The sequence below is a fragment of the Dermacentor albipictus genome, chromosome 8 (assembly GCF_038994185.2).
Source record: "Dermacentor albipictus isolate Rhodes 1998 colony chromosome 8, USDA_Dalb.pri_finalv2, whole genome shotgun sequence".
NCBI lineage: Eukaryota > Metazoa > Arthropoda > Arachnida > Ixodida > Ixodidae > Dermacentor > Dermacentor albipictus.
The window spans coordinates 18,861,219-18,885,666 of NC_091828.1; the positions used below are offsets into that span (position 1 = coordinate 18,861,219).

General features: G+C 46.0%; 1 protein-coding gene across 6 annotated transcripts in view; it reads left to right on the forward strand.

Moving 5' to 3' along the window:
- The window catches only part of LOC135919562 (uncharacterized), a 97,265-nt gene extending 75,491 nt beyond the window's left edge, over positions 1 to 21,774 (forward strand). For all 6 annotated transcript variants that reach the window (XM_070523101.1, XM_065453474.2, XM_065453472.2 and 3 more), the window contains 3 exons: positions 805 to 1,045; positions 10,910 to 11,033; positions 21,343 to 21,774. In XM_070523101.1, the coding sequence (XP_070379202.1) occupies positions 805 to 1,045; positions 10,910 to 11,033; positions 21,343 to 21,765 (788 nt within the window). In that variant the 3' untranslated portion in view covers positions 21,766 to 21,774. The remainder of the gene's footprint in view (positions 1 to 804; positions 1,046 to 10,909; positions 11,034 to 21,342) is intronic.
- Positions 21,775 to 24,448: the final 2,674 nt, after the last annotated feature.

A 24,448-nucleotide genomic window follows, 5' to 3' on the forward strand; every position in this document is an offset into this window, starting at 1 on the left:
TACCATGCGCTATACAGAACAAGTGGATCTATAACCCAGCATCTGCCGTTTCTCATGCATTGTGCAGCCATTCGCACGACCACTAGACAAGTGGGATTCACACTGTTCGGTATGCTCTTACTAACCCAGTTAATTTCAGTTGTGGGCAGAAATCTCGTCCAACAAACTAGGTAGTTGCGCAATGTATCTACAGATAACTATTTGAACGCTAGTCAAAGTAAACAATGGCAACTAATTCTACAAGCTTGGGATCATCATACGTTTCGTAACTACTTATTGGTGCTAGATCATGGCTCAGAATTACAGTGACAATGCCACAGCAAAGCCACTTTTGTGAAAAAAATTTTTGGTAATACACAACTGATCTTCGAGGCTGATTGTAGGCTCAAATGAGAGTGTGCACATTGTGCTGGGTGCTCCGTACGTCTCAACACTAGCAGAAACTCCAGCCATGCTGACCTAAATCACTTCAATGTGTCTCGTAGAACAGTTTTCCACTTGGAAGCTGCCATGCCATACTAAATAGACCACATTAGTACAAAAACTGCCAGAAACTGCCGCCGAGCCTGTACCTAGCATACAGCACAGAACGCTCGCCCAAGCCAGCATGCCGTCAGCCACCAACATAGATGGCGCTACTGCTTGTGCTATATGGCGGCGCCCATAAAAAAAGGTCTATAGCCGTGACCATGACTAGGCAAATACAAGTCCAACTCAACTGAGGTGAGACCAATGTGTGGCACTTGCAATAGCTTGCACAGATCAGTTTGCCTTCACTAATAGATAGAATGATGGCCCCTGCAGCTTTGGAGTGGTGTCCAGCGGGACTGTCTTCATGTGACCGTGTCCGTTGGCCTGATGCTGTGACGAGCAATCTCATAAGCATTTGGGAAGATTACTTCCCTAAACTCAATTCCAACACGGAGGACACATCCCTTTACGAGGAAATGGCTGCAAAGCTCAATGCTGGGCTTTCACCTGGTGATGCATTGTATACGGCTAAGCAAGTTCTGGTCAAGATAAACAGGTTGAAGAAAAATTATTGGTAAGTGTGGCATGCATTTGAATGTTTTTGTTTTGTGAAGTTTTAAAGGAACGCTAAAGGGAAATAAGCCAGGTTAGATCAATAGGCTAATCATCTAGAAGTCTATAATCATCTGTGTGCCAATGTATGACTGTTGTGTAATAAATCACCTCCAAAGGTCCTGCTGCTGCTTCTCAATATTAATTGCTAGTGCTAAGACGGAAGAGTTGACGTAATCGCCACCTGACCTCCCTCTGTTTTACATAATTTATTTTATCTTTTTAGTGGCTGACTCTCGTTTTGCCCATGAAGCAATTCGTTGCCACTTGTTTCGTGTTGTGCCATGCCGAGCCAGTGCTTAAACTCTTCGTGAATCAGCCAGTGTGAATGTCGCCTGGGAGGTACTGTACTCCAAGATAGGTGACGCCACTACAGTTTTCATCTTCATTATTTTCTTGCTTAGAAAACCTCCGCTTTGTCTATGAATGACGAATTTGATATTACAGAGGCCTGATCATTCAATCTTGGTTGGCCTAACATTTTCCTTTAGTGACCTTTAAAAAGAGTAATAATGCATATTTGAAGTTTTAAAAGACCTACTACAATTTTTTAGCACACTAAATTGCAACACTTAGTGAATATGAACATTGGGGGAAATTTGTAATCTTGCTTTAGTACTGAAGTTTTGTTCCTGAATGCTGGACCTGCTGTCATCTACATTTTCGTGACATAGTGAAGCATCAAATTTTGTTGAAGTTGCATAGCAGTGAAGAGGCATGATGTTATTTCTTGTACAAAAATAACGAGAGCGCTGCTTGCACTTCTAGCTCTGATTGCCCATTGCGGCTGCAGTGTTTGCGGTACGGAATCAATTGGTGTATCCAGACGTCGTGATGCATTCGCCTCCTTGGCATTGAAACTTATTCGTACAAAGACAGGTGTTATATTACATTATACAGGCTGTTGCAAAACTAGCTAGTACATTCTTTTAGATTTACTGTACTTGGACCTTTACTAAAAGGGCTACTGTCGCAACAATTTCGAGTCTCCCTTTTTTTTTTACTTTAATTGAAAATCTGGTACCTCTGAACACCAGGAAAAGTACTGTCAATCCTCAGAGCACTCTAAATAATTTAATATGGTAGGTTTTCTACAGCCTGTTCCACTTTTGTTTCTACTATGTTGCGATGCCATGACACGGTACGTGGTCATGTGGGAGCAGGACATTGCGATGTTTTGACACTCACTCCAACTCACTCACTCGCCTGCTATGCTGCTACAGCGACCCTTGAGATGTGTCGTAGCATACGAGGTGACCAAGTGAGCTGAAGTGAGTGTCAAAGCATTAGAATGTCCTGCTCCCACGTTGCCACGTACTGTGTCGTGGTGTCACAACGCAGTATCCTCCTGGGAAATGAAATCAAAATTTGTTGTAGAAAAGCTAATAAATGAAATTATTTACAGCACCCTGAGGCTCGTCACTACTTTCTCTCAAGCTTAGGGGTCTAGGACCGTCATTTAACATAAAAGAATGAATACCTGAAAATGTCAGTAGTACTCCTTTAAAGAGACACGTGAGGCATGGCCTCATTTGGTTGAACTTGGTGTTTAATGAAATGAGTCATAATTTTGACTGAACCCATTTGCTCTGTTTTCAGCTTTCATATATTCAAAAGAAGTGACAATTAAAATTTATCTGCCAATGTGCTACCAGCTGCTTGCTTCCTGTTGATAGAGCGACTCTGTTGGTCTAAGCTACCCAGATTAACCCAGGCTTACCCACTTGTTAGAGGCTTTCATACATACATTGGCGTTTCTTGATCAGATCTTTGTATGTCTTTGATCAGATCTTTGTATGTCTGTATGAAAGCCTCTAACCCTACAGCTAGAATAGAACTGGCAGAACTCTCAAAAGTTAATCAACAAGCGTAAGACAGCTGACAAAAGGAAGTATAATATAGATAGAATTGAACATGCTCTCAGGAACGGAGGAAGCCTAAAAACAGTGAAGAAGAAACTAGGAATTGGCAAGAATCAGATGTATGCACTAAGAGACAAAGATGGCAATATCATTACTAATATGGATGAGATAGTTCAAGTGGCTGAGGAGTTCTATAGAGATTTATACAGTACCAGTGGCACCCACGACGATAATGGAAGAGAAAATAGTCTAGAGGAATCCGAAATCCCAAAGGTAACGCCGGAAGAAGTAAAGAAAGCCTTAGGAGATATGCAAAGGGGGAAGGCAGCTGGGGAGGATCAGGTAACAGCAGAGTTGTTGAAGGATGCTGGACAGATTGTTCTAGAGAAACTGGCCACCCCGTATACGCAATGCCTCATGACATCGAGCGTACCGGAATCTTGGAAGAACGCTAACATAATCCTAATCCATAAGAAAGGGGACGCAAAAGACTTGAAAAATTATAGGCCAATCAGCTTACTGTCCGTTGCCTGCAAACTATTTACTAAGGTAATCGCAAACAGAATCACGAAACACCTTAGATTTCTGTCAAGCAAAGGACCAGGCAGGATTTCGTAAAGGCTACTCAACATTAGATCATATTCACACTATCAATCAGGTGATATAGAAATGTGCGGAATATAACCAACCCTTATATATAGCTTTCATTGATTACGAGAAAGTGTTTGATTCTGTCGAAACCTCAGCAGTCCTGGAGGCATTACGGAATTAGGGTATAGACGAGCCGTATGTGAAAATACTGAAAGATATTTATAGCGGCTCTACAGCCACCGTAGTCCTCCATAAAGAAAGCAACAAAATCCCAAGAAAGAAAGGCATCAGGCAGGGAGATACGATCTCTCCAAAGCTATTCACAGTGTGTTTACAGGAGGTATTCAGAGACCTGGATTGGGAAGAATTGGGGATAAAAGTTAATGGAGAATGCCTTAGCAAATTGCGATTCGCTGATGATATTGCCTTGCTTAGTAACTCAGGGGACCAATTGCAATGCATGCTCACTGACCTGGAGAAGCAAAGCAGAAGGGTGGGTCTGAAAATTAATCTGCAGAAAACTAAAGTAATGTTTAACAGCCTCGGAAGCGAACAGCTATTTACAATAGGCAGCGAGGCACTGGAAGTCGTAAGGGAATACATCTACTTAGGGCAGGTAGTGACGGCGGATCCGGATCATGAGACGGAAATAATCAGAAGAATAAGAATGGGCTGGGGTGTGTTTGGCAGGCATTCTCAGATCATGAACAGCAGGTTGCCATTATCCCTCAAGAGAAAAGTATATAATAGCTGTGTCTTACCAGTACTCACCTACGGGGCAGAAACTTGGAGGCTTACGAAAAGGGTTCTACTCAAATTGAGGACGATGCAATGAGCTATGGAAAGAAGAATGATAGGTGTAACGTTAAGGGATAAGAAAAGAGCAGTTTGGGTGAGGGAACAAACGCGAGTTAATGAGATCTTAGTTGAAATCAAGAAAAAGAAATGGGCATGGGCAGGACATGTAATGAGGAGGGAAGATAACCGATGGTCATTAAGGGTTACGGACTGGATCCCAAGGGAAGGGAAGCGTAGCAGGGGGCGGCAGAGAGTTAGGTGGGCGGATGAGATTAAGAAGTTTGCAGGGACGGCATGGCCACAATTAGTACATGACCGGGGTTGTAGGAGAAGTATGGGAGAGGCCTTTGCCCTGCAGTGGGCGTAACCAGGCTGATGATGATGATGACCCACTTGAACCGGATATCAACTGTTCTGTTTGATACTTTTGTCTTCAAAACTACCTATATGGGATTGATTTGTAAATGTTGCAGTCTGCTTGTGAATCAACTTCTTTTGTTTCCATCTTGGTGTTAGCATTGTGTGTGAAATGTCACACATTGGTGGAGAAAATCAAAGTTTGCCTAATCGCACCCACCAATGGCTGTGGAGAATACAAGGTATTCCATCTTTTTTCTAGTTGCTACCATGCAAAGAAAACAGATGGTAAGGCCAGAGAAAGTATAGGAGACATTAAATATTCTACAACCGGGATGTTCGCCTAGCAGTACTAATTCTAGGTTTGTAGTGGTAGGCTGAAACAGGTCGGTGTTATAGCGAAACGGAGAAGCAAGCGCTTCTCGTCGTCGTGTTCTTTTTCACCTGCACCATGCCCACTGTACAGTGCCTTCAGTACAATCACTCCCAACTGAGAGAGTAGCCATCCTGGTGGCCTAAAGACAGGTGAACATGGGGGGGGGGGGTGTCATGGCACTGCTTGAGCCAGGAGATGTGGATGTTGTTTAATTGAGACGTTGTTCAAATTGAGAAAATGTACAGGGGCGTGGTTGCCACAGCTGCTTAATAAAGCATCGCATGTGTAATGTGGGAAATGGGGGTTTCTCTCGTACCTGCGGCAAGTTTTTTCTTCTCTTTACATTTAAATTAAGTATAAGAATTAATATTTACTCTGCTTCCTCTGGCTTCATTGTCCAATTTCGTCACGTTGCTGTAATGAAATCAGTGCCATTTAATTCTCCAGGTTTCACTGTATTGTCATGGTAGGCATTCTTTTCCAACAACAGCAAACACATACATAAATTGGCAAGATAATTTTTAATTTTCCGGTGTACTACAATTCAGTGCCTTTTTACCATTTTCTTCTTTTTTTTCATAATTCATGTTTAGCTCTACTATGCGTGACGTTGCCAGAAGATGTTATCTCATGGCAACTGCTTTGGCGATCTGAAAGCTGTCCCCACCCACAGTTTACCTCTTGCACTGTTTTCTTGCCAGTGCATCCAGTGATAAAGGTCCCAAGTACTTGTTCTGCATGGCTACTGAAGTTGAGGCATCACAGCAGCTCTTGCATGTAGTTGCATTGGCACAGCAACACTGCATACAAGGTTAGGACTCCTGCGCCAATTGCACCATTTTGATGCAAATGCATCAAAATGGTGCAATTAATTTATGAATGGTGCAATTAATTGCAATTAATGGTGCAATTAATGGTGAATGGTGCATTAATTTAAATGGTGCAATATAATTTATGAAGTGTACCGAATGTGGAACTTATGTTAAACCCACCCCTTATGTAATACCCCCTCCGGGGGTCTTTAAGGACAATAAACTGAAACTGAAACTGAATTATTCCTGGGCCAAAGAGAAGATTGGCGAAAACTTCACCACGCTGCGCCAGATCGGCTTCAGCATATGTTCTCTGGCAGTGGCCACGAACAGCTGGCGAATTCGTTTTCCGAAAAAGAGTGCAGCCATTCACATGCCGTACACTGCGTGACGGTGCCTCCCACACAGAAGTTTCACGCCTATAACAGTGGACATTCCGGTGCTTCCGGCATGCACATGGCCACTTCGGTTGCTGTGTTTATAGTGTACTAGGATACGGTTGAGTGGGCCGAACTGCACGGCACACCCTGTAGCTGAGACGCAAAAAAACAAAGTAGGCTGGTGGCTCTGCAAGCGAACTAGACATTAGAGAAGCGCACAGAGCAGCACATTCAGTGGGGGGGTGTCTCTGTCCCCATGGCTGGTATAAATTAAAGCTATTCCAATCTGTGTTTATAGCCACATAGGCGAGAGGTGAGCCATTTTGACCTAATGGTGGATTTGGAATAAAAAGTCAGTTTCGCCCGAAAGGCAAAGGATTGATTGTCATAGCAAATTAGTAGACAGCTATACGAGTCAAGTCAAGTCAATTTTATTTCAGCATTTCTTTTCTACAAAGAAACATAGAAGTAAACATAGTAGCTTTATCGGCGGTATAAACTGGTAAGCATTCACTTACAAGCTAAATTCACAAGCATGATGTCACGTGAGTCCAAGCAGACACGAACAGATCTCACTCGATGACCATGGAAACTCATTGTCAAAACGTTAGAGGGAGGTAGCGCAGCAGCAGGGGTGAGCGAATCGACTTGTGGGCTGCCTCTTGCTTCAGTGCAATCTAAGCACCGAAAGTACAGCACACACATAGCTATCAGCACTCGCAATCTGTCCCCATTGCAGACTGCTTTCAAGATAGGGCCCGCACAGCCGTGCCATACACAGCAGCCACCGGAGTAGAACATCCCACCCCCCCCTCGGTGCTTTGTGCACAGTGGAAGATGGCACGCATCCTCTCCGCTTAGCTCTCTTGCACGCTTGAGATATAACTGCCATCGTCGGAGCACCCTTTCATGCTTTCACTCGCACAACAGCATACGGGTCGCGGCGAGAATGTTGTCGCCCCTGTAGTTTATATGGAACATTATGGCGATGCCAACGGCAGAAATATACCTGGAATGTCCATATAATTGCTATCGTAATAAAAAGTGATTGGTATAGCTTTACATTATACCAGCTCAGGGTTGATCGCAGCTCTCTGGCTCTATGCCAACATATGGCAACACAAAAGTTATGTTACTGCCTCGATTGGACTGTATACTTTTAGAACATTTTGCACTATCATCATAGTCATCAGCGCAGGAATATGTAGTTCGGTCATATGGCCGCCAATATTCTCGGCTTTATAAGAAAGCCGGCGCTGTGCCGCCTCTCGACACACTCTTCCATATTCTAGTATGCTATAGCTACAAAGCGCGCTTATACATGCTTGGTGTTGTTCAGTTTGCTGTTTCATCATGGTTTCGAAGTGCGCTGCCATATATACCATACTCCATTTTCCACTAAAGTTCAGATTGGCCTCCTCCAAGCTGCTCCAAAATGCAATTTTACTTACTCCAAAAATTGCTCCAAAATGACTTTGGGCTGTCCATTGTGCATGTGCTGGCATGCAAATCCTTTTGCTCTGGTTTGATTCTTCAAACAAGCAATGTAGGCACTGTTTGAGCAAACTATGCTTCTCCTAGTGTTAAAAAAAGAACACAAACATCCTCAACAAGGGTCAAGAATTCTGCTGAAGCATGTTGAAGCAGAAAAGGCAGATAGTTTCTGAAGTGGTCTGCAGAGGGCAAACCATATTTCTGAATTGATGACGCAGGCAGCACTTTTAACTGATTTATTTAGGCATTGCAAGAATATTGTTTGTGATCTGGCGCGTGGTGTGCCATGGGCTCTTTATGCGTTAGGACGCACGCAGTCTTGTCCATACTTTCAGTATGCCAGCATATGCCAGAACATTATATAAATTGCACTTCCAACACACAGATCTTTGGCCTCATTTTATTGACTTCCGTTTCAGAAAACAAATATTTTCGCATAACTTGGTATGACACATGCTCAGAAAATTAATGAAAGTGAAAAATGCATGACACGCACATGACTACTAAACAACACAAAAGTTCACAGACAGTGAAATAACAAAAGAAAAGATAACACGAAGGGCATTTCATGTACACACATATAAAAGATATTTATATATTGCCTGAAAGACTAAAGTGTAGAAGAGCTTCTGATATGTGCACTGCGAGCTTCTGATATACTCACCGAGATATTGCAAAAAACTGGACATGTATGACATAGTCAGGACAACTAAAGAAAGGGAAAATTCACTGGTAGTTGCAAGAACAATCACACACAATATACCTAGAAAATAGAATAAAATGCTAAGATTGATTTATTGACCGCTATACAAAAAAACAAAACAAGAACTTATAAACCTGCACAAAAGTATATGAAATACGTGACATGTTACTTACTACTGAACAAAATGAAAAAGACATGTCAGAACAAAAATAAAATTGTACTAAATGCGGAAATACACATTATCACATTATTTTTCACTCGGCCACAACTTGAGTAACGATGGCAAGGGGAGCAGAAGGTAGTCAGCTTTTGCAGCAGCACATGAAAACGTCAGCAGAAATGCCTATTCTTCAATCAAAGACCAGGTGAAATAAGCCAGCAACACGACTTTTCTTTCACCACGCATGCAATGCTTAGCAGTAAAGTTACGTCACTTAAAGCACTATGTCATACTACTGGGCACTTGTGTAATCAACACGAACTGCAAAAATCTCCATATAGGGCACTTACGATGCTCATGCTTTCCAGAAGAAAAAAAAAGCGTGTCATGCCTACACATGAAGATTGTTTGTGCAGTTTTTCTATAGGCAATTACTGAGATAATACATAAACACTAACAGTCATTTTTCAGCTGTTACTAGTATGTTTGTACAACGGTGACACACAGAAAAAGCACTGAGGGCAGAATGGGAAGCTGGGCAAGTTACTGCATGAAGTTGCAGAATGAGACTTGGCACAGAAAAATAAGTCATAGACCAGGTGACAATGAGGAGGAACATCTATTCGTCAACTTTCTCTACCAGTAAGAGGGAAGTGTAGCACAATCAAGGTGCAGTTACGTCTGGAGACTCATAGAGCACACACATGCATAGGGCCATGTTTGTGTACATGTGTCTTATGTCTTTGGGTCTCCGCACTCACTTGTTGTCTTTAGGCACCCGGAAGAACCTTGCAGGGCTAGTTTTTGAGCTATTCGTGCACCACTGCACGATGCACAAGCGGTGCAAGTCGTGAAACGGGTGAAATGTCGCGGAGCACAAGCACACAGCTATTGAGGACCACAAAACTGATGAAACTGCCCACGTTGGTCAATGCACAGCAGTGCACGCTTCCCAATAACAGCAGATAACCAAACATGAAACTTCATGCAGCGGGCTAAGCTGGCACCATGCTGCTGGCATGCGTGTGCAGAGACAGTCGAAAGCGAGAGAGTTGCGAGGGAGGGCAAGGGGAGAGGATTTGAGAGGAGGGGAGAAAGGGCACGGCCTCATGGATCGGCACACGCCGATCTAGGAGGCTGTGCAAGGGAACCGGAGTTGCTTTCCCGCCCTCCTGATGGATGGTTCCAGTTGCCTCTGTCACCAAAGCAGTGGAGTTTCTGAGGTCAGCCCGAGTCCGTTGGCCGCGTCCGGCTATGCTGGCTGCACCAGTGTGTCGAACCATTGGTCTAACTGTAGACTCTGTTCTTCTCGCCAACGTGACGTAACGTGTGCTCACGCTCACGCTACGTTGGACTATATTTAGCCCGCCTGCACCGCAGTCAAGCGACGCCGGAGATCCTGATGGTGTGCTAGGCCTAGTCCCATGAAGCGCTCCTGACAACGGCCACATTTCATCAACGTTTCGGCACGATGCTATATTCTGCAGCCAGAATTTCTGTGGCATATTGACAGTGAAGCTCAAGGAAAACTTTAAGCATTAGTATCAACTCCTGCTACTGACCGAAAAGCGGAACTACTAGATCACGTTGATGACACTGCTGCCGGGACAAACGAGATGCTGGCTACATCTGCTGAGCATGCATCTGCTGAAAACTTGCAGCAGGTGCTCAGGAGGCATGACTCTAGTGACACTAGCCAGACAGACTACATTCCTGGAGGCTACTAATGCAATAGCGCTTGTATATATTCAAATATCTTGTGGTGGTCTGTTATAAAAATAAGCTCATTTTGTTTTTTTTTAGTTTTCTCAGAATCTCATTTTTTGTGTTCTTTAAGCTTGCCGCTATCTCGGTCTTCAGGGCACATTAATTTTAACAGCGGCATGTGGCTACATGTGTGTAGGAGCAGATTCTTTAATTTCACTTTTGTAGATTTTAAAATCTTGCTACTAATTAGACCACATGATCGCCATGTCTGGAGATCAAGTTTCAAATTGCTGTAAAGTTTGTAATACCTGCAATATAAAAAAAAGTGGTCCTACAGTTGTGTTGCTTGCACTTTGTAGTATCCAGCCATATGACTTTAAAACATTCTGGCTGGTACTCTCCTTACAATTGTTCAGATAAACAATAGGTGATTAATTTTAATTATATCTGGAACCACTCTGTCAATTTAAAAAGTGATTATATTTTTTAAATCAGCATCAAAGCTCTGTCTGGATGACAATATTCATTCAATTTTATGAAGATTTTTGTTCTCACTGAGACTCAATAGAATATTGTCACTTTCCAGGAAGGAGAAGCATATGGGCTGCGCAAGGGTGTCCAGTGGTCAAAAGTGGTCCATCCGACTTCACAGTTTTCTTGGATCATTGCCAGACAATGATAACGATCAGCTCGTGGATCAGAATGTGGAGGTGAGTCTTGACTCTTCATGCCTAGCCCATCATCGGCATTTTGTTGAAAAGTATTGAGGGTTAAAACAAGTTAGTGCAATTGTGAAGCATTAATTTCTATATGTACACCTGTGACACCTTGTGGTAGTATTGGCAGAAACTTTGCTTTCATGGGTCTTGAAAGGAGAGCAGTATCATTGTCGTATACATACATCTTTCACTCTAATTTTCTTGCAATAAAATAACTGAATAAGCATTTCATTCGCTCTAACATGTAACCAAATATCTACACAGCTACCATGACTGCTTCATCTTGGCTATTTAGCAGAAATTGTAGTTTTAGGTGCGAACATACTGTCATGTGGTAGTGACTGTGAAGAAAGCAGCCAAACTGAGAAAGACGAAACTAGCGTTTTATTGGGCGAACTTGTGCCCTCTAAAACAGGTTACTCAAAGAATGGCGACAGCGGCGAACACAGTCGGCGATCAGCGAAAATCTGATCAACGGGTCAAGTGCGTCGGCTTTTATACATCAATTGTCGAATGTTCCAGTCTAATCGCTGGGACCCGCGCGCCTTCCACAAAGTTCTACATTGTTCACGTCGCGTACACATGCAATCAGATTACACAAGGTGGATTCACAGACAGTGGATGGAACCATCGATAACATTCCAGAAACTTCCCACACAGGCAAGCGTGTCCTGCGCTGTGCGATAACATTTGTTAGGCGGTGAAACGTGGTCACCCGATAAATATAAGTACACGTGTCGATACCCCCCTCTTAAAAAGCATCGACCCGATGCTGCAAACAAACCAAAGTAATAAAGAAAAGCACTTGTAGCAAAGAAAACAACAAAATAAGGAAGTTCGTCAGCGTCCGTAAAAGAATTTAAGACGCACCACGTGGACCACTTCAGATCGTGTGTGGCGCCGCTGTGAATGCGAAATGCCATCTGGCACGACCTCATAGTCAAGTGTGCCAATAGGTCAGACGACCTTGTAGAGTCCGAAATAGCGTCGCAGTGCTTTCTCACTGAGTCCTCGTCGGAGTATCGGGGTCCATATCCAAACACGGTCGCCGGGCTGGTACTCGACAAAGCGTCGTTGGAGATTGTAGTGTCGGCTGTCAGTACCCTGCTGCTTTTTGATCCGCAGGCGGGCTAGCTGTCGGGCTTCTTCGGCGCACTGGAGATAGGTAGCGAGGCAAGATTCTCTTCGTCAGAGACGTGCGGCAGCATGGCGTCAAGCGTCGTCGTCGGGTTCCTGCCGTAAACCAGCTTGAACGGCGTGATCTGTGTTGTTTCTTGCACCGCCGTGTTGTAAGCGAATGTTACGTACGGCAGGACGGCATCCCAGGTCTTGTGTTCGATGTCGACGTACATTGCTAGCATGTCGGCGAGGGTCTTATTCAGCCGCTCCGTAAGACCATTCGTCTGTGGGTGGTAGGCCGTTGTCCTCCTGTGCCTTGTCTGACTGTATTGCAGAATGGCTTGGGTGAGCTCCGCTGTAAAGGCCGTTCCTCTGTTGGTGATGAGAACTTCTGGGGCGTCATGTCGCAGCAGGATGTTTTCGCCAAAGAATTTTGCCACTTTGGCTGCGCTCCCTTTGGGCAGTGCTTTATTTTCAGCGAAGTGGGTGAGGTAGTCTGTCGCCACGACGATCTACTTATTTCCGGTTGTTGACGTCGGAAAGGGTCCCAACAAGTCCGTCCCGATCTGCTGGAATGGTCGGCAAGGAGGCTCGATTGGCTGTAGTAATCCAGCTGGCCTTGTCGGTGGTGTCTTGCGTCGCTGACAGTCTCGGCATGTTCTGACATAACGGGCGATGTCGGCGGTCAGGCGCGGCCAATAATACCTTTCCTGTATCCCCGTTAGTGTCCGGGAAAATCCGAGGTGTCCAGTGGTCGGATCGTCATGTAGGGTGTGCAATACTTCTGGACGCAGTCCTGACGGGACAATAAGAAGGTTGTTGGCACGCACTGGTGAGAAGTTCTTGACGACTAGGTTGTTTTGAAGCGAGAACGAAGACAACCCTTGCCCAAATGCCCTAAGGGCAACGTCGGTGTGCCCTTCCAAATACTCAACGAGGTTTTTCAACTCCGCGTCTGCTCGCTGCTGTTCAGCGAAGTCTTCCATGCTTAAAATGCCAAGGAAGGCGTCGTCATCTTCGTCATCTTGCAGCGGCGAGTCAATGGGGGCGCGTGATAGGCAATCGGCATCAGTGTTTTCGTCCGGACTTGTAGGTTACAGTGATGTCGTATTCTTGTAGTCTGAGGCTCCACCGCGCCAGTCGTCCTGAAGGATCCTTTATACTCGCTAGCCAACACAACGCGTGATGGTCACTGACGACTTTGAATGGCCTGCCTTAAAGATAAGGGCGAAATTTAGCTGTAGCCCAAACGATGGCGAGGCATTCCTTTTCGGTCGTAGAATAGTTGCCTTCCGCTTTTGACAGTGACCGGCTAGCGTAAGATATCACCTGTTCAACTCCGTTTTTCCTCTGGACTAGAACGGCACCGAGGCCTAGGCTACTGGCGTCAGTATGGATTTCTGTATCGGCGTACTCGTCGAAGTGCGCAAGTACCGGCGGCGACTGCATGCGTCGTTTGAGTTCTTCAAATGCGTCGGCCTGCGGCGTTTCCCACTTGAACTCAACATCACATTTAGTTAGACGTGTCAACGGCTCGGCGATGCGTGAAAAGTCCTTAAAGTCCTTGACAAAGCGCCTGTAGTAGGCAGACATGCCAAGGAATCTACGCACTGCCTTCTTGTAGGTGGGCTGCGGGAACTTTGCGATGGCAGCTGTTTTCTGGGGGTCGGGGCGTACTCCGGATTTACTGATGACGTGGCCTAGGAACAGAAGCTCGTCGTAAGCGAAGCGGCATTTTTCTGGCTTCAGAGTGAGCCCTGATGACTTGATGGCCTCTAGTACTGTGGCAAGCCGCCTAAGGTGATCGTCGAAATTTTGCTTGGCGACTGGTGTTTGTCGAATCCTCGATGACGTCGAAAACCAGCCTTTTTATCGTCGGAGCAGACTTCTGAGCTGCTGTTGCTTAATCACGGGGAGACTTGGAATAATGTCGTAGTCTGGTTCGGAAACCATCATCGTCGGGGTAGATGCGGCGGAATCCGAGAGGACAAATGCATTACTGGTTTCCAGAATTTCCTCGATGTACGCGATCGTTGTGCCCTTGTTGATGTGCTTGAACTCTTGGCTGAAGTTTGTCAGCAACACTTCAGTTTTTCCTCCATGCAGTCGAGCGATCCCTTTTGCGACGCAAATTTCACGGTCTAGCAGTAGACGTTGGTCACCCTCGATGACGCCTTCTACGTCGGTAGGTGTTTTGGTGCCGACGGAAATGACAATGCTGGAGCGAGGCGGGATGCTGACTTGATGTTGAGCACGCTTAAGGCTCTCCGGCGGTATCGCTCGATCTTCCAACAGCGTTATCGACTTTGACTTCAGGTCGATGATTGCGCCATGTTGGTTCAGGAAGTCCATGCCGAGAATGACGTCTCATGAATACTGTTGGAGGATAACAAAGTTGGCAGGGTAAGTGCGGTCATGAACAGTAATTCTTGCCGTGCAGATTCCAGTCAGGACACTCCAGCGGTCCGAATTTGAGGGCCTTCCCATGCAGTTTTAACTTTCAACTGGGCGGCGGCGATGTGTCCACTCATTACGGAGTAATCGGCCCCTGTGTCCACTAAGGCGGTAACTGCGTGGTCGTCGAGGAGCACGTCGAGGTCGGTTGTTCTTTGTCTGGCGTTGCAGTTAGGTCTTGGCGTCGGATCACGACTGCGTCGTGTTGAACTGAAGCTGGAACGTTGCGTCGTCAAGTCGTCTTTTGTCGGTGTAGTCGGGACAACGGCATGTCGTTAGCAGGATGCGTTGTTGGGCGAGTTGGTTCATTGTAATAGGAAACATTGGTTGCGCTTTCTAGACAATCACATGTAAGAAGACAAAATGTCCTGTCTTCTTACATGTGATTGTCTAGAAAGCGCAACCAATGTTTCCTATGGCATGTCGTTATTATGTCGTCGAGATGTTCTCTTCGGCGTCTTCGTTGGCGGTGGAGGATCTTCGTTAGTTCGACAAACAGCAACCACACCTTCATCGGTTGCTGCTTTTAGTTTTCCGGATATGGGCTCGCAGACCGGCCCCGGGCTGGGCCAGTGTATGGTCGGCGCTGTGGTGACAGGTAGCGGCCTGGTGATGGCGAACGGGATGGTCATCGGGCGCTCCACTGAGTGTCGGCGAGGTAGTCGGCGATATCGCGAGCTCTTTCGCCAAGCTGTGGTCGCGGCACGTTAATGGCAAACTCTTGCAGTCCCATTTCCCAGTATGGGCATCGGCGGTAGATGTGACCTGCTTCTCTGCTGTGGTAGCACAATGGGCGGTGGTCAGGAGCGTGCCAAATGTCCGTCTTCCTCGCGTAGCGGCGCTGGACGACGGAATTGTGGCAGTTCCCTGGCGCAGTCGTGCAGGGGGGCCTTGGCGGCGGGCGGCGGTGTGTGCTTCCGGCTAGGGCTGCGGTGGTTCTGGTTGCACCTCAGGAACTCGAAGGGATCACTCAAGCTCATCTTTGACGATTTCGGCGATTGAGGCTACTTGAGGGTGCGACCTAGGGTACAACTTCTGCAGCTTTTCCCGTACGACCGCTCTGAGAGATTGTCGGTGGTTAGCGATTGAATCCTTGTGTAGTCGGTAGAGATTGTGCAGCGGTTGAATTGCCGGTTCCCCATTTCGAGTGTCTTCTCGATGCTGGTGGCCTCGCCAAGAAACTCTTCTAAGGTCTTCGGTGGGCTGTGTGTTATTGTGCCGAAAAGTTCTTCCTTCACACCACGCATAAGAAGGCAGACTTTCTTCTCCTCGGGTATATTCGGGTCGGCGTGGTGGAACAGACGGTTCATTTCTTCCGTGAATATGGCAACATTCTCGTTAGGTAGCTGCACTCGGGCGTCCAGCATGGCTTCAGCCCTTTCCTTGCGCACAACGCTCGTAAAGGTGCGCAGGACGCCGCTACGGAACAGGTCCCATGTTGTCATGGTGGACTCCCGGTTATCAGACCACGTTCTGGCGGCGTCTTCTAAGGCGAAGTAAACATGCCGCAGCTTGTCGTCGGAGTCCAAGTTGTTGAAAGTAGCGATTCGTTCGTAGGTCTCCAGCCAGGATTCCGGGTCTTCAGTAGCTGCTCCGTGGAAGGTCGGTGGGTCCCGAGGTTGTTGCAGGATAACGGGGGACGCTGGGGCAGCCATTGTGGTTGTCTTGGCCGCGATCTTCTTTGTCGTCTCAGGTAGAAGTCGGCGCTCTGGGGGCAGTCCTTGCAGTTTGTGGCTAGCACGCTGGTCTTGGGCGATGTCAGTTTTGTGCTCGGGTTTCGGGCTTGGATTGCGGCAGCCTTGTGGGGGCGTTCGGTACACGAACACACAAGCGCCTCCACCAGATGTCACGGGGTAGTGACTGTGAAGAAAGCAGCCAAACTGAAAAAGACGAAAGTAGTGTATTATTGGGCGAACTTGTGCCCTTAAAAACAGGTTACACTCAAAGAACGGTACCCGCCGTGGTTGCTCAGTGGCTATGGTGTTGGGCTGCTGAGCACGAGGTCGCGGGATCGAATCCCGGCCACGGCGGCCGCATTTCGATGGGGGCGAAATGCGAAAACACCCGTGTGCTTAGATTTAGGTGCACGTTAAAGAACCCCAGGTGGTCAAAATTTCCGGAGTCCTCCACTACGGCGTGCCTCATAATCAGAAAGTGGTTTTGGCACGTAAAACCCCAAATATTATATCAAAGAACGGTGACAGCGGGGAACACAGTCGGCGATCGGCGAAAATCTGATCAACGGGTCAAGCGTGTCGGCTTTTATGCATCAATCGTCGAATGTTCCAGACTAATCGCTGGGACCCGCGCGCCTTCCACAAAGTTCTACATTATTTGCGTCACGCACACATGCAATCAGATTACACAAGGTTCAGTCACGGACAGTGGATGGGACCATCGATAACATTCCAGAAACTTCCCACACATGCAAGCGCGTCCTGCGCTGTGCGATAACATTTGTTAGGCGGTGAAACGTGTCGAACGATGAAAGTAAGTACATGTGGCAATATATCGGACATGTGCATAAACATTCATGCTTTCAGTACAGGTGAACAGTTAATCCAAGGAAATGTTGTGCAACTCAACGCATAGTAACGCTGCTGGATGAATAGGAAGTACAGTAGAAAATACTAACTATAGGTAGCTTCTACGGGTGGGTCCACTATTAGAGGAAACACATAGGTGCATGGCTCATGCTTAGTGCAGCGCCATGTACAGTAACGAAAACCAAGCACATGCGCAGGATGACACAGGGGCAGTGCATGCTGCATGTCGTATATTGCCGAACCACCCCACCGCCTTGCTCGCACACGGCTGCCCTGCAATGCAATAACACATCATGAGAAAACCATTTAATAACGAATTAAAAAAAGAAGCACGTAAGAGCACTCATTTCTACTACAGTGTCGTAGAATGCGAATAAACAGCAGCAGAAATATTTTGTTTTCGAGACTGCATTTTTGTACAAACCAAAAACATTGCTGTGCTGTGGCTCACGCGAGCGCTCCACAGACGGAAACACATAACACCATTGGCAACTCGACAGAGTGAGTGCGACGTAGCCAGACATCACTGAAACATGCCGAAAACAAATGGTGGTGTGCTCTTCACGGAGTCATACAGCCTGCTTCAATCACAAAATGAATCTGTTTTGATATGACTATGATGTGCAATAACATCCAGATGCAAAGCTTCCAGCAGAAAAACAGGGCTTGCTGCCACCGAGAACGTTCTGAAAGCTCAATCATTTCCATGCTCTTAGCAACTTAGATGGCTGCAGGTTGAGCGCAACTTTTTGCTTTAAATCATGTTCATCGCAATCGTGGCTCAAGGTGTGCAGTTGCCCAGCCAAACAGCCTCATGCTGTGGGAAGGTGAAACGGTGGAGGTTCAGCAGCAGATGTCGCCCCAAGGCGGTTTTTCGTGTGCACTTGGTTTTTGCCGCTTCCTGTACATGCTGCTATGTGGAGCATGTGCCACACGCTTGTGTATTCCCCCTAACAATGGACTGACCTGTACATAAGAAGTCTGACTTGCAAAGAAAACTTCTAACATATATATTACGCCGTGGTGCGTGTGCACATTACATTGCACTTACTGTGTCCTTAGAATGTCGTTCATACCTTTTGGAGAAGAAAGAAGGAAAGTGCTAACCAGGAAAGCGTACAATCTAAGGTCACTAAAAAAAGATTAAGCGATGATTACGAGACTCTCTAATGTAAATTTGAGTGCAGCTGTATACATGTTTTCAGCTCGCGATATATTGGCGGGTGCGGACAGTTTGTCTCGTGTGGCGTGTTGCAAATGGAATGATGTGAGGCCCGACTGCCTCGCCAATCGAGAGATTGCGAGAAACAGTGCGTGGGTGACGTCTGGGTTCGATTCACAGCAGCCGTCACAGACAGACCTCCGGTCATGCAGCGCTTTGTTTCCATATAGAAGTTGCGCGCTGCTCCGACGCAATCTTGTAGCCATCGTTGCTGCAAAGCCTGACTTGCATTGCACCACACTTTTCTTGTCACGTTTTTGCCATACCCTGCTCTTCCGCTTTCCTCCTCATGCTCTCTTTGCCATCGTCATCTTTCATCTCCCACTGCACTCCGCATTCAACTTCATCCTTCGCAGTGTTGCTTCACTCGATTACGAGGGCAACGCCAATGATCGCCGCAGGAACGGGTGCCTAAGAGCTGTGCACTAAAATTTCGCAGACTCAACTGTAGTTGACAACTACGTAATGCAAAGTGTTGTGGGAATCGGTGCTGCACGAGACGATGATGCATGCTGAGCTGGTGGGGCTCGAGAGGCCCAAGACACACATTGTCATTCTTACGGCTTCGGCAAGCTTAATTTGCACTCCTCGAATGTTGCTAGCGTCAGCGGCTTCTTCGGGTGGGGAATTTCGTCAGGAAGTGATGTGTCCACTCTGCAAGAACGGTGTTTTTGTGTGTCCGAAGTGTAAAACTAACATAAAAATGACTTTTCAGCTTGTAAGCAAAGTAGAAATCTAAATCTTGTAAGCAAAGTAGAGATCAAATTCTTGATGTGACCATGAGCGGTGCAGTTGTCAATGAAGAGCACGACACGTCTGTTCTGAAGGTCAAACTTCCTGTCCAACCTGTGGACGTAACTATCGAACAACTGCTGAGTCACCCATGCCTTTCTGTTGGCTTCGTACAACACTGGCAGTGTTGCCCTCTTAAAGCGCCTTGGGTTCTTTGACTTCCCAATTACTAACAAGGGAAGCTTCTCACTGCCAGACATGTATGTTGCTGCCGACGAGAACGGTCAGCCGTTCTTTACTGTGCTTGCCACCATGGCATGGGCCACCAGCAAAAGCGAGCATTCTTTCCGGCAACATCTTAAAAAACAAACCAGTTTCGTCGCAGTTGAAAACGTTGTCAGCAGAGAACTGCTGCAACAAAGACTGAAGTTTTCTGTTGCGGTACTGCTCAATAACTGCGCTGTCGACGGTGCCGCTCTCACCGCACGTATTCTTGAACTTGTGGCCATTCCAATGTTTAAGGTTCCTCAACTATCCATCACTAAATTTAAAATCCTCAATGTCCATTTGAACCGGGAGTGTTTCCGCTTTTACTTTCAAGATGCAGCGCGAGACCGGCAACCACTTTGATATCATCGAATTAAGCCACACGATGAGAGCTTCCTCAAGCTTTGGATGAACACCTTGGCTTGCATTGTTTTTTTGGGCACCAGATGGTTTTTCGGCCGCTTCCAAGATCTTGCTCCTGTTCTTGGGGAAATCCGAAACTGTTTGCTTAGAAATGTCGAACTCCTTGCTCACGTCAGCCTGCAATCGGCCGCTCACGACTTCCTTAATGATGGCGGCTTTCTTCTCCATCGTTAACCGACGGTACTGCTTTCCGTGCTTCGATGCCATCGGCGAGGACGACGAAGACGGAGCGGGGGCCATCGAAAGCAAGCGAAATCCTCAAGTTGCGAACAGTGGAGTTCGCTGACGAGCGTCGAAGCACTTAGGCCTAGCGTCGCAGAGCACACTTGACACAACAGCACAACCACACACCACGCTAGCCAAAATGTGGCCTGCGCAAACAAACGAAATGGCGCCGCCCCGGCAACTCTGCCGGAGGTGGAAGTGCAGTGATGAACATAGCCAGCGTGGCCAGACCAAATTGGTGTGTGACGGCTAGATTCGGCTAGTTGTGGTTCAAAGCGGTGATATGCTTCGGCTGCAAGTCGATTTCCTTTGCAAGGGCGCTGCACGAGGGTCCAAAGGACCTTCCGTCGCGTCAAAAAGTCTGGGAAATTGGACAGGGGGAAGGGGGGGGGTTCGAGCGTCCAAAACTTCACATGTCCTTATACATTGATTCTATGGGGCTCGTGGCGGTGCCACGAAGACGTCCGAAATATCAGGCATGTCCGAAAATTTGGGCTTCCGAAAATTCAGTCGTTGACTTAGTAGCAGTAAGAGAGAATGCATAAAAATTAAATTTATGTTTAAAAATGGGAAGAGAAAAAGTGCGTGGTGGTGATTTGTCTTTACTCTGTATCTGAGATCGGTTTTAGCCACAAGTAGTACCGCACTAATTCACTTGACTTTGCCAACTTTATGAATTCCTTCTTGCATTCTCACCACCATTATTGCCATTGTATTTGCAGCAGTGCATGCTGCAGTGGCTTTTTCTGTTTTTGCATTGAAACCAGTATTAATTCTCAAATGGTGCACTTTGTCTATCAATTTTTCCTTAGATTCCAGTTGTCTTTGTTAATGAGGCAATGCCACTTTAATACAGTTTACTTTCGTTGCTTTAACTCCGGCTAATCTTACTTTTCAGTTAATTCGATCCCGACCGAAGCTGCAGGTTGTTGCCCATACATGGGTCGAAACTGTATTTATATAAACTTGAAATTGACCTCTGTCGGATAAGTCGAAGATGATGGGTTGGCACGAACATGCCCGACCGAAATGGTAACTCCAGTCATGACCTCAACGGCTGCAGTGTCCGTTTTGGTGATGCTGGGGGATAGTGAGTGCGTCAAGGGCACGCTATCTCCCTTCAAAAATTTGTATTTTTAGCCTCCTCTAAAAAGATTTTTCAAGCAAAAACAGCGGCTGTCAATTAATAATTACCACATTTCCTCGCTAAAAGAAAGTTGACATATTTGCCTGTTTCCGTGTTAACTTTTTTAGCAAGAAACTTGGTCAGAAAATTTCCTACATGCTTTCTTTCTGCATTTTTTGCTCACAGATCAAAGTGGCGGCCGAAGAACAAGAGGAAGTTCAAGCACCTCCATTGCTTGACCAAGGTGCAGACAAAGCAAAGCGTTCGGGTAGCAGAGAGAGCGAGTCAGACATGGCCGACTTTTTGAGCTCAACTAGCGACTCGCAGGAGTCATCAGGTGTGACGACCAGAGAAAGCAATGGCAGCAACGAGGACGGTGTCAGCAACGCTGCCGTGAAGCGAAGCATCCGCAGAGGAGTCTCCAACTCTTTCCTGTGGCAACTTGTAGCAATTCAGAAGGAGTCGGCAAGGCGGGCAGCTGAAGACAACCTCAGGCACCTGGAGATGAGGAACAAGATGCTGAAACTTCAGGAGGAATCCACTCGCATGAACACAAAAATGATGGAAATTCTAAACAATTACTTTACTTCGGAAGGTAATAAAGAATAGCATCTGTGGTCTAGGCTCTGTGTCTCACCTTTACATTCGCTTCCCGCTGCTGGTGCTTTCATGACAGCGTCATCCCACTGTGGGTGACACTAAGAGCTGCGAGTATGGAGTGGACGCGAAAGTGTGTTGGCTTAACTTCGTACCGCTGGTGTGAACAAGATATAGTCGACACTGCATGAAACCGTATCTTTTGACACTGGCTCTCAAAGTTAGCAAAATTATCTTCTTTCTCATATAAATTTTCTGTTTTCGATTACACAATTATTTGGAAAACAGAGTGGCCCCTTCCGTGTAAGAAAACTGGTTTGCATAAAAGATCGAATTTCACTACAGTATAAGAAATCAAATTGTCAATTTCACCAACTTTTTTATATTGAGGTTTAACTGTACAAGCAAAGTGAGAGTTGCCCTCCATTTGAATTTTTGCGGCTTCAAGGTGCCCTTTCACTCTCCTATAATGTAATATGGTGCCATCCAGTAGCAGCAGAGTGTTAGCCAAGCCTGCTAAGTGTGTTGATGGCATTCCCATGGCCTCCGCAATCACATGGCGCGCACCGTTGAATCTAGGAGGCCATGTCATCTCTTCTATGGATACAACAGCCTTTGCGAAAGTGGCTATTGGCGCGTTAAAGCAATGTGTGAAAAAACTAATTAAATTCTGGAATTTTACATGCCAAAACGATGATCTGTTTATAAGGCATGCCGTAGTAAGGGAGGTACTCTGGAATGTTCGGCCACCTGCGGTTCCTTAACATGCACCCTATGCACGCTATGGGGCGTTTTTGCATTCTGCCCCCATTGAGATGCGACCGTTCCAATGGTTGCAACACCGCGTCCATGACTCTGCACTGTCATAAAGCGAAATGGCGTAGCTGTCTTAGCAGTACTCACAATATCGTGCGAACATAAATCGCACAGTACAATGTTAACCAACCATCATAGCAGCACTTGCACATCACATATATAATGCACGAGCACACAAAATCGCTGTATCGAGGCAATACCATTGGTTCCCAGCAAGCTTTAAAGCTTTGATTTGGGTGAGTTCATAGCTATTCAAAAGGCGCAGTGCAACTGAGATGGAGACAAAGAAACACAACACCACATCAAAAGCACTGACTAACGACTTGTTTTATTTGCACTGAAACCAGCTTATTTATGCACAAAGGCTCACCATGCGACTCCACAGTTGACTTGGATATGGTCACATGTGAGCAACCAAAGCAAGATACCGCAGGTGATTACGAACATATTCTGCTAAATCCGCAGAAACAGGAAGAACGGGATATGTTAATGGAACTGGGTTTACTATTGCCATGTGTCTCAATGCTGAAGGCTAAAGCGAAGTCACTATGTAGAAAAATTATAATGAAAACAAGGAACAAATGCACAGAACATGGGAATCCACGCACTTGGCTTGAGAGGCGTCTGTGACAAAAGAGCAAAAAACACTTTGAAAAGGTAGATAGTATTTTATGACTAAAGGACAAAGAAAAAATGTTTAAAAGATCACAATACAAAAGATCCACTGTCAGATTTCAGCCATATATCATGCACTTTCCGCATACTTGCAACATTCCAGAACTTGCAAGGGTTAGTGGACAACAAATTTGATAGTTCTGTGAAAAAAACTCCTGTTTGCCTTCTCGAAGGGCTTGTTTGTACTCTGAAATGATAATTAGATAAGCAAACCAGCTGTGCAAATTGAGGGTGGCTTTACAACTGCGAAGAACGGCCTTTTTGTTTGTTTAAAAGCCCCTTTAAAGATGCATTGAACCACGGCAACTTCTTCGCGCTGGGTATTCATGAAGGGGTATATGTTTGTAAGATCAGACACTGCATTTTTAAATAACCAGTTTTCTTCAACGGTTCTTTCCCATAACTTTGGGAAGTAGGCACCTGCATGAGAAGGTTTGTAGCTCAATGTTAATGGTTTGGAGGTCCACTCTGTTATAGTTACGAATAAATTTATATTGTTTGGAGGGGTGGGGTGAATACAGTGGCATGGTAAAATGTGTCACTGAATAGTCACTTAACCCTGGCAAAACTGTTAGACAAGATAGCATGCGGAGACGTGGTTACTACTAGATCAAGTATATTTGCTGATGACAATGTGACACGAGTGGGTTTGTTAACCGGTTGGGTAAGATTAAATGTGGAACACAAATAAACAAAAGCAGAACACTGTGAAAAGCCTTTAGTAGTTGTATGAGAAGAACGGGACCACACAATACCAGGAAAATTAAACTCACCGAGAAGGAACAGTCGTGCATTTGTAAATCGGACGAAAATATTGTTTAGGCAATCATGCAAGTCAGCGCATGAAGTAGTAGAAGAATTTGGGGCTGGTAATAAGCACAGAAAACCATATTTATGCGATTCAGGCAAATACATGTACTGATCAGTTCAGTGGGTGTTTGCACTGGGATTTCCGAAGAATCTATATTGCAAGATACTGCTATCAAAATGTGGCCAACAGAACGATCACAGTGATCGTGCCTATAAGCTTGTGGGTGAAGAAAAACCAGACAGGTGCTGATGCCTGGTGTCCCCAGATTATATTTTTAGCCGAGCCCGCTCAATCAGGCGGAAGCTTGATTACGCTGATTCCACTGCTTATGTGCTGTCAAGTGTGCTGGGCGTGTCCTGGGCGTGTCCTGGGTGCGTCCTCGTCGTCTTTTGT